The sequence below is a fragment of the Fukomys damarensis genome, unplaced genomic scaffold (genome assembly GCF_012274545.1).
Source record: "Fukomys damarensis isolate Sample0158 unplaced genomic scaffold, DMR_v1.0_HiC HiC_scaffold_9, whole genome shotgun sequence".
NCBI lineage: Eukaryota > Metazoa > Chordata > Mammalia > Rodentia > Bathyergidae > Fukomys > Fukomys damarensis.
Genome location: NW_022900921.1, coordinates 42549814 through 42564458, shown reverse-complemented (window position 1 = coordinate 42564458; position 14645 = coordinate 42549814). Strand labels below are relative to the sequence as shown.

The window sequence follows — 14645 nt, the reverse complement described above, 5'->3', positions numbered from 1 at the left end:
ATATTAGTACAGGTTTATACATGGTGAATGATAAGTACACAGATACTACAATACATATGGTACTCTGCCTTGGAAGACTCCTGGTTTGCTTGTTAAGGTGAATGCAGGTAGGTAGCTCCTTCGAGTTACCCTGCTGAGGGGCAGGGCAGGTGATCTGAGGTCTTAAGTAGCTGTAACACCTGATGTGGATGGGATGGTTCTTTGCATGTGGTAAACTGAGGCCACTAATAGATGTTTAAAATGTATCCATTGTGTGTATTTCTGCATGGTTTGGTTCTGTTTCTGAATTTGGTCCAGCTAGGTACAATTTTCTATTATTCACTTAGTGGGTAGTTCAGAGGGGATGCTTTACATAAGCAAATGTAAAATTCACATTGTGCCTAAATTGTTCCCCTGTGTATTATGTAGGAAGAGATTTGCATTCAGAACAAGCAATATAGTCATTTTAGACCTGCAGTGTACAAAGTTTCCTTATGTTTGCAAGCAGTGTCTCCAAGTATTCAGACAACCATAGTACAATGAGCAAACCAGGAGATGAACATTGACCTGAGGTTATTAACTAACCTGAGCTCTTATTCACGTATTGGTATTTTCATCATCACCATTTTTCTGCTCCAGGTTCCAACTCAGGATTCCATATTTCATTTAATTGTTATGTTTCCTTAGCCTTTTGCAACCCAGGACAGATTTTCATTATCTTCTATGACTTTGACCCTTGAAAGAGCACTGGAGGGTTGGACTGTTCCCCAGTTTGGATCTGTCTGGTGTTTCTTCCTGGCTAGGTTGAGGTTATGCATTTTTGGCAAGGCAACCACAGAAGTGATGTTATACCCATCTCAGTTGTTATATCCTTGGAGTTGATATGTAAGACATTATTTCTTGAATATGTCGATTTTTAAGTTTTGTTGTACAATAAAATATGCTGTTTATATAGCACTTATGTTTAGCGTGAGGTTTAATCTCTTATTTTTATCAGTCTTCTGACATTACATATTTTAATAGGTAAGCCATATGGAACAGAATTATAGTGTTATATGCCCCTTGTATCCTTTATTTTTCTTGCTGAAATTGAAGTAGAATCCCTCAAACTGATATTCCTATCGGTTTAAGAAGGTGTAATACTTTGGAAATAGCAGTGTTTTTCGATATTGTCCTGTAACGTGTTTTTATATAATTATTATATTATTTTGTTTCAGTTTCAATAGTAATGGGAATTCCCACAGTGAAGAGAGAAGTTAAATCTTACCTCATAGAAACTCTTCATTCCCTTATTGATAATCTGTATCCCGAAGAGAAGTTGGACTGTGTTATAGTAGTCTTCATAGGAGAGGTAATTATTTAACTTTTTTCTATAATATGTAAACAAAAGAGTTGAAGGCATGATTGAATATTTGGGTATGCTTTTATGAGCATTTAAGAATGGTGAGTAAAGCTTAGGTAAGCAATGCTGTTTGATAGTTTACTGTAAATCCAGTGTGCTGTGTATGCTTTAACTTTTCTTCTCCATTTATAAATCAGAATTGGTAATATTTGATGTCAGTAGGATAATATTATACACATAGATCCTAAAGAACAAATGTCCATTTCTAGGTCTGAGGCCTAAATTTGGAGATTTGCACTGATTTTTTCTTTGGGAATCCTGAAACCTAAAGAAGGTTTAGCCTGGACTAGGATTTTATTATCTTTTATTCCCACCCCCTACCCCTTCTTCCAAGATGTAACCACCATATTAGAGAAGTAAAAAATCGTATGAATGAGAAATACACTTATTGTAATATAGTCTCCCAGAAAGATCTAGGGAAATAATAAATCTTGAACAAGTTTTTCTTAACTCACAGGAAACAACTCCTTTGTAGCATTTCCTTAGTTGTCATGTTCAGTTTCTGAATGGAAAAAGATCCAGGACATAATCTAGTTCTGGCCCTCTGACTCCTGCTTTTCAGAGTTCCCATCACTTTTCAAGTGGTAATGGTTTTAATGTTTTCCTTCATACATGGGTACTGTACAAAACAATCATGTAAACTGTCATTCCTCTGTGCAGATAGAATTATAATTAATTCTTTATATCTTAATATTTTGTATTAAGATATTTTTCTTATGCCTAGGATACATATATATGAATACATATATAAGTATTTTCATGCCATGAATACTTTTTATGCTAAAATGACCAAATATCATTTTATAGATATGAAATGTTCCGTTGTATGGTTTAAACATAATTTTAAAATTTTTTGAGTGACAGTGTATTTGAAAATTCTTATAGTTAGCAACAGTGCATTTAAATAATAAGTTATTGTGCATTTGTATTCTGGCTCTGTTTATAATTATTAAAATATTCATACATGGCCAAAATGACTTGCAGAAGTTGAATTATTACTCTTCCAAAGAACGCGTTTTTCTATTCTTTCAATTTTTGGGAGGCCAATTTGATGGGTGAAAAATAATGCTTTTCTTTTCTTTAATTTACACTTCTTTACTGTGTGGAATTAAATGTTGCTTTTTTGATTGCTTATTATCTTTGCTTATTGTTTTAGTTTTATGTTTTGATTTGTAAGAAATTTTCACATATGAGGGAATCACCTGAAATATTTTGTTCCATTTATTATATCAACGTGAGCTTTTTGTCTGATAGAATTTTTTACATTTTAGTAATCATATTTGTCAGTTTCATATTATATATTTGTAGAAATGGGTACAACGTCTTCGGAAAGTTACTTGGCGGTAGATACTAAAGTTTGAAGTATACACTGTGACTCATCATTCTGCTTCAAGAAATTGATCCAGTGGAAACTTTTGCCAAGTCCTACAAAAATAATATTCAAACACAGACACGCATTTATACAGCTCTTACCATGCATTCATAAAATGTGTACAGAAAATGAACTACTAGAACATACTTAAAACTATTAGTAGCAGGTATCTTTTTTTTCTTTCTTTTTTTTGTTTGTTTTTGTTTTTTTTTTGTTTTTTTTTTTTTTGTTTTTTTTTTTTTTTTTTTTGTTTTTTTTTTTTTGGTTTTTTGAGACAAGGTCTTACTATGTAGTTGAGACTGGCCTGGAACTCACTCTGTAGCCCAGGCTGGTCTTGAACTCATAGTGATCCTGCCTCAGGCTCCTGAGCGCTGGGATTACAGGCGTGTGCCACCATGCCCAGCTAGTAGCAGGTATCTTGAGAGCACAGATTATGGACTGATTATTTTCTTTTGTCAGTTTTATAAAATTAGAGTTTACTTACCATGAGACTATGTTAATGTTTACACAGAAAAAGGCATTAAAGCTACAAAAAAAAAAATCCATACGTACTTGAAAAATGAAGAACAACATACACACAGATTGTAGACTTTCAATTTACCATGAGACTATGTTAATGTTTACACAGAAAAAGGCATTAAAGCTACAAAAAAAAAATCCATACGTACTTGAAAAATGAAGAACAACATACACACAGATTGTAGACTTTCATCTTGGTCGTGCCTTTGGGCCACTAAGATTCACTACTATCGTTAGGGTGGGGAGTCAGAGACCTTGTGTTTGGGGCTGGATTCTGCCACTTGAGCCTCCATTTCTTCATCTTTATGATGAGAATTATGCCCTGTTCAAAACATTCTGAGCTCACCATTGTTATAGGGAGGCACGGTGACATCACACACGGAGAGGTGTGCGCTGAAAATGCCGTGCACATGACAGGAATATTCCTGTCCCTGCAGGATCCTCTGGCAGCATTTTTCTGCATATCCACATAAAAATTCAATCAAGAACATGTGTCCTAAACAGGGGAATAAAAGAGTTCATTGACTTGCTTTTGGCAATTAAAAATTATCACTTTTTTTGATTCTACCTTGATTTTAGTTTTCTCATCAGTGTTCTGGTAGTCTGGGGTCCTTTTGGCATTAGTAACAGGCATGTATTCTGTAGCTTTGACCTTGACTTACATGTAAGATGGTTTCCAGATTGAGATCTCCAAGTTCTTCCTGAGCTCCTATTTCAACCTCCTTACTTGACAATGATATTTGAATGCTTTATGGGCATTAATCATTCCGTAACTCAGTCAACCTGGCCTTCCCAAACTGCGTCTCTCTGGGTTCCTGCCTGTGGTGCACAGTATTATGGACATGAGCTGCAATCATCATGTTCCCAGTCGGCATGGAGATCTTGAGTGTCCTCAGTTTGTTTGTTATTGGAGAGTCTACGGCTTTACCTCTTCCTTTCTTATTCTTCATCCTTCAAGTCCCAGCTTGTCACCTTTTGTAAAGCCACCCCCTGCCTCTCATTTGAAATTTAACCCAGGCAGTCACAAATATTTCAAACACTGTCAAGTGAATTAGGAGTTTTTATAAAAGCATGAATTATTTCTGGTCCATTTCAACATGAGAAAATGAAGGATGAAAAAGTGGAGAATATGCATAGACACTGAAGGATTTTTGTCACTGTTTCTTGTGTCACTTTCTGTTCTTTGTAATTGTTTTTTTCTTAGTAGAACCAGAAGATGGCCCTCTGGAAGGACAAGAGAGACAGAAAAGTAATTATTAGCTATACTTTTGTTTTTTGTTCCTCTCTGGCCATTTCACCATTGTGGGCCTCCTGAGCATATGAGGAGACACTTTTAGAACATGCAAAGTTTTAAACAGTTGACTCCTTGCATTATTTGAAAGGTCACTGATTCTGTTCTGAATCTCACAAGGAGTTGAGTGAAATGAGTTCTAGCTGCCCTAAGGGGTCCTGGGTTGAATCTTAAGTGTGACCTTCAAATTGTATCATTCCTGTGTTTATTTTTACTTACAGTTTAATTATGGTTTTTGTATTCTGATGATTCTTTGTTAGTCTGTATGCTGCATTTTATGTATTTTATGCTCTTATGTATTATATTATTATTTATATATATCACTCATTTTTTGCAAAATGTTTACTCTTGATTTTGGCAGAAAAATTTTTTCCTGCTGCATTGTTATATTTGGGGAATCCTCTGCCTTGTTCTTAGTGGGATGAAGTGCTTCTTTCTTGCTCTGGAAACTAAAAATGCTAAGTATTTGCTTTAGCCGCTCAGGCAAGTGGCCTGGGCTCAGATACCTGCATATCCTCATCTGGATTTTGGAATTCGGCTACATTATTTTCAGTTGGCACAGAAAACCTGGCCATCATGTTATATCTATCTTCTTTTCAGTCCAAAATAAACATAAAGTGGTTTTGTATTTTAACCCTGTCCCTAGAATAACATGTATTAGTAACTATTATATGCTAGAGTTCTGTCTCATTTCTGTCTGTTTTCTCTCTCTCTCTGTCTCTCTCTGTCTCTGTCTGTCTCTGTCTTTCTGTCTTTCTGTCTTACAATACAGTCCAGCTTGGCCTTAACTTGCTTTGTTGCCCAGGCTGGCCTCAAACTAAGAATCATCCTGCCTCAGCCTCTCCCAAGTGCTGAGGTTACAGGCAGGTGTCACCACACCCAGCCAATTCTTCTGTCTTCAGTCTTACAGTATCTTCAGTCTTACTGTTTTCCAAAATTGTTTGGATTAGTTCTTGCCTTCCCTATCCCTTTCAGTGTGGTTATTTTATTCATTGTTAATGGACTAAAGTTTGTTGTTGTTTGTTTACCATTTTGACTTATGCATAATTTTTGAATGGGACAGGTTATGTGAAACATTACTCTGCTTCTAAAAAAACTATATAAAAAGATACACTGAAAAGATCTGTGATTTCCCCATCGTTCATTTTACCCCATCTCTGGGTTGGTTTTTTATGTATAACTGGATGGCATCTTTGAGTAGAGAACATCATCCATACAGTGCCAACTTCAGTTTCTGATTTCTTGTGGCTCAGTTTTTGTGAGTATTCTGTGTACACTTAAAAAGAAATTTTTGGTCTATGGGGTTCTTATATCAGTGGAATGTACCCCATTGTGTTTTAGCTTCCTTTGGTTTTGGGGGGGTTTTTTTGTTTGTTTTTTTTGTACCAGGGATCAATCTCAGGACCTTGCCCTTGTGAAGCAGGTGGTAGCACCACTGAGCTAAATCCTTGGCCCATAAGGCAGCACTTGTTTTTTGTTTTTGGGTTTTTTTTTTGGTACCGGGGATCAAACTCAGGACCTTGTACTTGCAAGGCAGGCAGCAGCACCACTGAACTAAATCCCTGCTGTGTTTTTTCCCCCCACTTGAATTGTTACAGGCTGAGAGGTGAACTAAACATTGTCTGCCTCATGTATTTGTTTTTTTTTTCCTTTGTGGGTTTGGTTTCACAAATGATAAAGGTATCTGATGCGTAGATATTTGAGTTACCTTAGTTGTCAATTTTAGGTGCCTTTTGTGTTGTGCTAGTTTTGGGTTGGCCTGAATTCATCCTCAGGAATAAGGACAGAGTGACCTGTGCTAGCTTTGATCTGCTTCATCTAATGTTTCTTCATCCTTCCTTTTATTTTCCTTACTTTCTACATCATTTTAAAAATATATTTTATTTACAATCTGGCTTTGGATTTTGCTTTGTGATTTAACCTGAAAGATTTGTTTTGGAGATGGGTTGAGCTTTTCAATACATATTGATCTGACTGACGGTTACTTAGTCCTGTAATTTTATGGGATATTCTCTCTTGCTTTTCTGTTTGGTCCCTCTTTTTGACATTGGGAAGTTTACATTTTTATACCAGTGATCTTCTTTGTAATGGTAACCTTCTATACACAGCTTTCATGTAACCCTTCTATTTTCTCAGATGGTATTTATGGAAAATGAAGTCATGGAAAACAGTGAAGTTGATATATTTCCACATTTCTTCTCCTTCCTTCCTCCTTCACTTCTGCTTTGCTTGCCAATTATATTATTTTGTGTAGTGTTTGCCATTGTAACGACAAATAGTCTGAGTATATTTTTTACTTGTTATACTGCTTCAGGTAATATCCCCTGACATAGACCAGTACAGATGAGCAGTGGTTACCTTTTCTTTCTGCTTCCCTCTCTGGATTTTTGTTGAGTTTTGTTTGCCTTTCTACATTGTCAAGAGTAGGAAGGACATTGCTGTTATGTCCCACTAACCTCCCCATTTGTTTTTGTCCTGGTTCTGAATTAATAGTGCTCAATATGTTCTGCCAGTACTTTTGTCATTTCCACAGTTCCTCTTGTCAGTGCTTGGTGGACTAACATTTCTAGTTTCCTCATGAAAGGTTCACGTGAGTGGTTTTCCTTGAGTGTGATGGTTAATCTCAACTCTCAGCTGGATTGGATTGAAGGCTGGCTAGGAAGTTTAGAGACACACACGCTCCTGGGCAGCTCACAGGGCATGGCCCCTAGGCCCTTCATCTCAGGCTCTTTCCCTGTCTCTCTGCTTCCTGGCTGCCTAAGGTGAGCAGTTTTCCTCCACCATAGCCTTCTGCTTTGGTTGTTTCTACCTGGCCACAAGTTCAATTAAATAGTGGAGCCAGCTGACCATGGAATGATGCCTCTGAAACCATGAGCCAGAATGAATGTTTATTGCTTTCAGTTGTTTTAGTTGGGTGTTTGGTCATAGCAACTAAAAGCTCGCCAACAAACCTTTGAGATCCAGTATGGTCAAACACATTCTCTCTTCCTGTAAACTTCATGTGGACATAAAACCCACTGTTCTCTCCTTCCTGTACGCATGGATGCTGGAGCTAAATTCATCTTATATCCTTCCACTTCTCTCCGTCCTTCATATAAGAAACTATTTTACCTTGTGCTAGTGATTCTTTTGCTAGTCTTTCTGCTATAATATGTCTTAATTTCATGAAAGAACCTTCCACTGGTATTTTTTTATTGTGAAAAGCTTAAAACTTCCAACAAAGTTGCAAGAATTTTACAGAAAATACCCATATGTGTACCACCTAGATTCCACTGTTAGTTTTAGTATTTTATTACACCTCTGTTTACATCTCTGATACATCTTTTATTCATCACTAATCCATTTTATTTGTATACCTTCTTTTGTGAACTGCCTTTCCGATATTTTCCCGATTTAAAATTTTTTTCTCTTCAATTATCAGAGTTCTTTGTGCATTTTAAATATATTCCTGTTTACTGTGTATGTGTGAATATTTTCTCCAAGTCTGTAGATGCCTTGTGCTGTCATTTTCCTCACGCTGTCTTGATGAGCAGAGGTTTTCAATTTAGATGATATCTCTAATTTATTTATTTTACAATTATTGTTCTCATGACCTAAAGAACGCCTTTCTTACTACCTCCATTCTGTGAAGATTTTTCTCCTCTGACAGCTTTAGCTTTAGCTTTCATGTTAGGTGTCTGATCCATCTTGAGTTAATTTGTTCTTATTAAGTGGTAAGGAGCGTTCAAATCCAGATTTTCCTCTAAACATCCAGCTGCTGCAGTGCCATTTGTTGGGAAGAACTTCCCCAGAGGGTCACCAGGTGCCTTTGAAATCTCAGCAACATGTGAGTGTGGGTCTTTATTCTGTTCTGTTCTGCTAATCGTGCTTGCTCCTCATGCACTACTCGACTGTGTTGGTCCCTGAAGCTTCATATTAAATATTGAAAGCAGGTAACGTTCTCCAATCTTGTTCCTTTCATGATTGCTTAGATATTTTAAGGCCTTTGTATTTCTGTACACATTTTAGAATCACTACAGTAATTTATAATATTTAGTTTTGTTGTATAGTAGTAACTGCTCCAATTCTGTGGGGGGGTTTTTGATTATAAGTTAATGGGGAAATATTTGGTCACATTTTTCACCTCTTGTGTGTGTAGGGAGAGAGAGTATGTGTTTTGTTCACAGGACTTACTGAGTTTCTCTTCCTTTTCTTATTCAGTAATTGCAGTTCTGGATCCTTTCTTATGAATCGTCATGGGAGGTGGGTTTCAGGTTCCTCATTTGCAGGAAAATGAGGTGACAGACTATTTTTTTTTTCTTAAAGATTGTCTTTCTGCCCCAGAGCCAAACTGCTACCCTCAAGTCCAGCTAGTCTGTGCAGTTCCTCCTGTTACCCCTGGTTATTGGAACCATGTCACATCCCTCCTGAATTTGAGAATTTTAGTTATTCATATTTTGAAATAAATTGTGCCATGTTTGTATCTGATTCTCATTGATAATTGTGCATTTCCCAGGATGGAATGTCAGAAAAACTGAACTCTTCATAAACAGTTTAATCTGTTTGAGTGTAGGAGTTGTTTAGTTCCTGGATGGCTTTGAACTCTTTTCTACCCTGAAGCAGCAAGGAGAGCAACAGCCTCAGACACAGCAGCCCTCAGTGTGGTTCTGCTCCACTCCTGTCACCTGTTAGACTTATTTTTTAATAAAGGCGAAAGTGCAGATTTCATGATAAGTATTCTTTTACTCATTGTACTGGTGTGTACTGAATTATTGAAGTGAAGAAGGTACTGGAGATTCAATAGTTTTTATTTCCATTGCCTAATAAATGCTGTTCCTAAAAACCTTTTAAAATTTGTTAGATAACAGATGAAGCTCTTAAATTGAAATTTGCAGTGCATAAGAATTTTTATCCAACTGGCTTTTTTTGTTTTGAAAAAAATTTAGTTAAACTTGTACCTTGCTGCCGACTCGACTAGTTCTTGTGTGTTACCCTACGTACTCTCCTGTCTTCATTCTCCCACTCCCAGCCCCAGGTCCTTCCTCATTTCCTCTTCCTCTTGAGATTTTTTTGCTGTGACAGGCTGGCAAGTAAAATAGAAAAATTTCCTGTGACAATCATTTGTTTTATATTTTATTAATTTCCACTCTGTGTGTGAGTGTGCGTTTTACTGGTTATTGAACCCCAGGCCTTAATACTAAACTACACCCTCCCCATTAAGACAGAGTTGTGCTAAATTGATCAAATGCCCAGGCTAAGCATAATCTTAATAACTGTCATCTTTCTGCTTGCTTTGGATTTACTCTTTCTAGATCTATAAGGTGAATGCTTAGGCATTGCTTGGAGATCTTTTTTCTTATAGGCAATTTAAAAAGGTATAAATGTCCCTCTAAGGTACCACATTAGCTTCATTCCATGAGTTTTAATATGTCATGTTTTAACCTTCATTTAGATGAAATATGTTCTAAATATGTTGTAATTTCTTCTTTTACCCATGTGTTATTGAAAAATGTGTTTTATATTTTTGTCTGTTTGAGAATTCCACAGATTTCCTTCTGTCATCAATTACTAATTCGATTTTGTTGTACTCACAGAGCATAGTCTGTATAATTGAGGTCCTTTAAATTAATCTTTACTTGTTTATGAGCCTTGTATGGTCTGTTCTGGGCAGTGTTTCTTGTGTACTTAGAAGGAATGGATTTTGTTATCAAGTGGGTTTTCTTTCTGTAGATGTCTGTTAATGATAATGTTCAAGTCTTCTTATACTTATTATTGTCTTTCTACTTAATTCATTCTTGGTTTTAAATTATAAGTTACTACCTTGGTGAATTAGTAGTACTTTTGCCTGTAATTTACTGGAAGGTAGATTTTAACATGTTTATTTATGCATTGGTTATAAATCATACAAATGACTAGCAAAAATTACATATATAATATATATCCTATAAAATTTGCTTGTAATTAAATATTTACTCAGTGTGTTGAGTGTTAGGCATAGCACTGAATAAATTTAACAAAACCTTTTTCTACTGAAACTTGTACTATAGAGAATGACAGAAAACCTCCCAATGTGCAGTATGTTAAATGGTGGTAAGCACCGTGGAGGATTAATTGGGTGAAAAAGAAGAGGCACACATGGCTGACCAGAGAGGGTGTGTTAGGGTAGTCGGGACATAGACAGAGGCCTGAAGGGTGCAGAGTGGGCAGTAAATGTTGAGAAACTGTATATGCAAAGGCCCCGGGGGAGCATATTACTGGACACAGTTTACAGAACTTTACAGAAGGGCATCAGTTTCTGGAGCAGAGTTGGTGAGCGTCTCAGGAGCGGAGGCAGGCAGAAAAGGTAAGCAAGATCACAGGGGATATGATGGGTGACTGGAAGAACTTTGCTTTTGTGCTCAAGTCAAGGAGGATAGTACATTTTTTTTTCTTTTTAAATTTTATTGAGTTTATTGGTACATTTTAGGGATACAGTACAGTTACATTCATTGTTGGGATCATGTACCTTTACATGGCAAGTCTTGATTCTCATTTTTTCCCCTTACCTCTGCCCTCCCTTCACCCCCTTCTCCCCTCCCCATCTACAAACACTTTATTTTCATCTTTTCATTCTCTCACATGATGGTACATTTTTTAAGACCCGTTGGTAAACATTTTAAACTTCACAGGCTGTTCAGTCTCTGCTATTTTAGCCTGAAAACAGCCCTGGGTGATGATAAGTGAATGGGTGGGCTTGTGGTCTAGTGAAGTTTTAGTTTTGAATAACAGGCAGTTCTGTTTTACCAAACCTTGCTCTAATTACAGTAGATGGTGATTTCAGTGTTTCAAGTAGAGAAGACACTTGAATTACTATTTTTTAAAGGCACTTTAAAAGAACCTTATTTTGGAATAATTTTAGAGTTAGAGAAAAGTTGCAAAGAAAAGTTGCACTCTGCTTGCTGTGAAGCTAACAGCTTATACAGCTGTAATACATTTATCACAATCTAGAAATTAGGCTATTACTCTGAACTGTAGACTTTATTCAGATTTCCAGTTTTCCCGTTAAAGTCACTTTCCTGTTCCAGCACCCATTTGAGAGAAGCCTACGTTGCATTTGCTTGTTCTGCATCCTCAGTTTCCTCCTGTTTGTGAAGGCTCCTGGGCATCTTCTTGTCATGAACTTCTGATGAGCTCTGGCCAGTTCTTTTGTAAAATGTCCCAACTTGCATTTGCCTGTCTGACAATGACATTGCAAGAATAATAGGATTTACCTTCTGAGATGAGCTCGTGGGCTGCTTTGGTGAGGGCAGAAGTGAGGAGAACTCTTGGATAACTGTTGTAATAATCCAGGTGAGGCTTTGTCTAGGATGACTTTCATGGAAGTGGTCAGAAGTATTGCATTTATGAACTTATTCTGAGTGGGTTCCAATAAAATGTTTGATAATCACTGCTATAGCATCAGCATATTGTTTAGGAGAAGGAAAGGCTGTGACAAATGTATTGCAAATGAAGAAGTAGTCTTTTTTTTTCTTTTTGTCTAGCCCTTTAACTTCCTCTTTCTTACTTTTATTATCTTTCATCATTTGAGCGATTTAGAAACTAGTAAAGCTAGCTAAAATACTGTGATATTTGATTGTCTGTCTTGGTACATCCATGTTTAACTTAAAATATAAAATCAAGCAGTTTGTGGGTAATAACAGCTCTTTCTTGGATCCCAGGGAAATATAATTTATTATGAGCTGCCAGTACTGTTCTGGCATATTCCTAACTGGTTCCCTATTATGTAAAATAGCTTCTGTTTTCAGCCATGCTGGAGTTATCAAGAATGGCATATATCTTCTCAGTATAACCTGAGCAAAGTACGTACGTTCTCAGACATTGGACAGCAGGCCGCACAGTACATGGTTGCCTGAAAGAAAGAAATGTCCTGAGTACTGTGATTGGCCTGATGACATCACATAAAAGGAATTCAGATGGACAGCTGGGAATTGCAGAGGAGGGTGCTAGAGATGAGAATGGAATGCAGAAAATGACACCTTTGAGTCTTTGTTGTCAGGCCATACAGGCCCTGGGAAGGCTCCAAGAGGCTGGTAAAGATCTTTGTGGCCTTTCTTCTCCTTCTGCAGCTTACATTATGTGAAAGTTTGATCTCTTCATGACCTCCTATAATTCATATAGGCTTTCCTCTCCCTTTTTCACTTTTTTGTCATTTTGTTCTTCTGACTGGAAATTTCACAGTTCTGCATCCTAACTTACTAATTGGTGCAGTTTGCTCTTGTGGCTTTCTCTTGAATTTTTAAATTCAATCATTGTATTCTTCATTTTTAGAATTCTGTTTGGTTCTTTATTGTTTCTATCTCTTTGTCAAACTTCTCTCTTTTTAATGTATTGTTTTCCAAATTTCATTTAATTTTCTGTCTGTATGTTTTTGGGATCCACAGAACTACCTTAAGAGGATTATTCTAAATTCTTTTTCTGTCATTTCATAGATATTTTTTTCTTTTGGGCCCAAAATTGGAGTCTTTTAGTTTTGAGGGGTTTTTTGTTTTGTTTTGTTTCATTGTAAAGCAGCACTTGTTTTTTGTTTTTGGGTTTTTTTTTTGGTACCGGGGATCAAACTCAGGACCTTGTACTTGCAAGGCAGGCAGCAGCACCACTGAACTAAATCCCTGCTGTGTTTCTTCCCCCCACTTGAATTGTTACAGGCTGAGAGGTGAACTAAACATTGTCTGCCTCACGTATTTGTTTTTTTTTTTCCTTTGTGGGTTTGGTTTCACAAATGATAAAGGTATCTGATGCGTAGATATTTGAGTTACCTTAGTTGTCAATTTTAGGTGCCTTTTGTGTTGTGCTAGTTTTGGGTTGGCCTGAATTCATCCTCAGGAATAAGGACAGAGTGACCTGTGCTAGCTTTGATCTGCTTCATCTAATGTTTCTTCATCCTTCCTTTTATTTTCCTTACTTTCTACATCATTTTAAAAATATATTTTATTTACAATCTGGCTTTGGATTTTGCTTTGTGATTTAACCTGAAAGATTTGTTTTGGAGATGGGTTGAGCTTTTCAATACATATTGATCTGACTGATGGTTACTTAGTCCTGTAATTTTATGGGATATTCTCTCTTGCTTTTCTGTTTGGTCCCTCTTTTTGACATTGGGAAGTTTACATTTTTATACCAGTGATCTTCTTTGTAATGGTAACCTTCTATACACAGCTTTCATGTAACCCTTCTATTTTCTCAGATGGTATTTATGGAAAATGAAGTCATGGAAAACAGTGAAGTTGATATATTTCCACATTTCTTCTCCTTCCTTCCTCCTTCACTTCTGCTTTGCTTGCCAATTATATTATTTTGTGTAGTGTTTGCCATTGTAACGACAAATAGTCTGAGTATATTTTTTACTTGTTATACTGCTTCAGGTAATATCCCCTGACATAGACCAGTACAGATGAGCAGTGGTTACCTTTTCTTTCTGCTTCCCTCTCTGGATTTTTGTTGAGTTTTGTTTGCCTTTCTATATTGTCAAGAGTAGGAAGGACATTGCTGTTCTGTCCCACTAACCTCCCCATTTGTTTTTGTCCTGGTTCTGAATTAACAGTGCTCAATATGTTCTGCCAGTACTTTTGTCATTTCCACAGTTCCTCTTGTCAGTGCTTGGTGGACTAACATTTCTAGTTTCCTCATGAAAGGTTCACGTGAGTGGTTTTCCTTGAGTGTGATGGTTAATCTCAACTCTCAGCTGGATTGGATTGAAGGCTGGCTAGGAAGTTTAGAGACACACACGCTCCTGGGCAGCTCACAGGGCATGGCCCCTAGGCCCTTCATCTCAGGCTCTTTCCCTGTCTCTCTGCTTCCTGGCTGCCTAAGGTGAGCAGTTTTGCTCCACCATAGCCTTCTGCTTTGGTTGTTTCTACCTGGCCACAAGTTTAATTAAATAGTGGAGCCAGCTGACCATGGAATGATGCTTCTGAAACCATGAGCCAGAATGAATGTTTATTGCTTTCAGTTGTTTTAGTTGGGTGTTTGGTCATAGCAGCTAAAAGCTCGCCAACAAACCTTTGAGATCCAGTATGGTCAAACACATTCTCTCTTCCTGTAAACTTCATGCGGACATAAAACCC

General features: G+C 37.0%; 1 protein-coding gene across 1 annotated transcript in view; it reads left to right on the top strand.

Annotated features, from left to right (window-relative positions):
- Window positions 1-14645, top strand: part of Mgat4a (alpha-1,3-mannosyl-glycoprotein 4-beta-N-acetylglucosaminyltransferase A) — a 109511-nt gene that overhangs the window by 50965 nt on the left and 43901 nt on the right. Inside the window, exon 5 of the mRNA XM_010643224.3 lies at window positions 1197-1330. Coding sequence (XP_010641526.1) covers window positions 1197-1330 — 134 coding nt within the window. The remainder of the gene's footprint in view (window positions 1-1196; window positions 1331-14645) is intronic.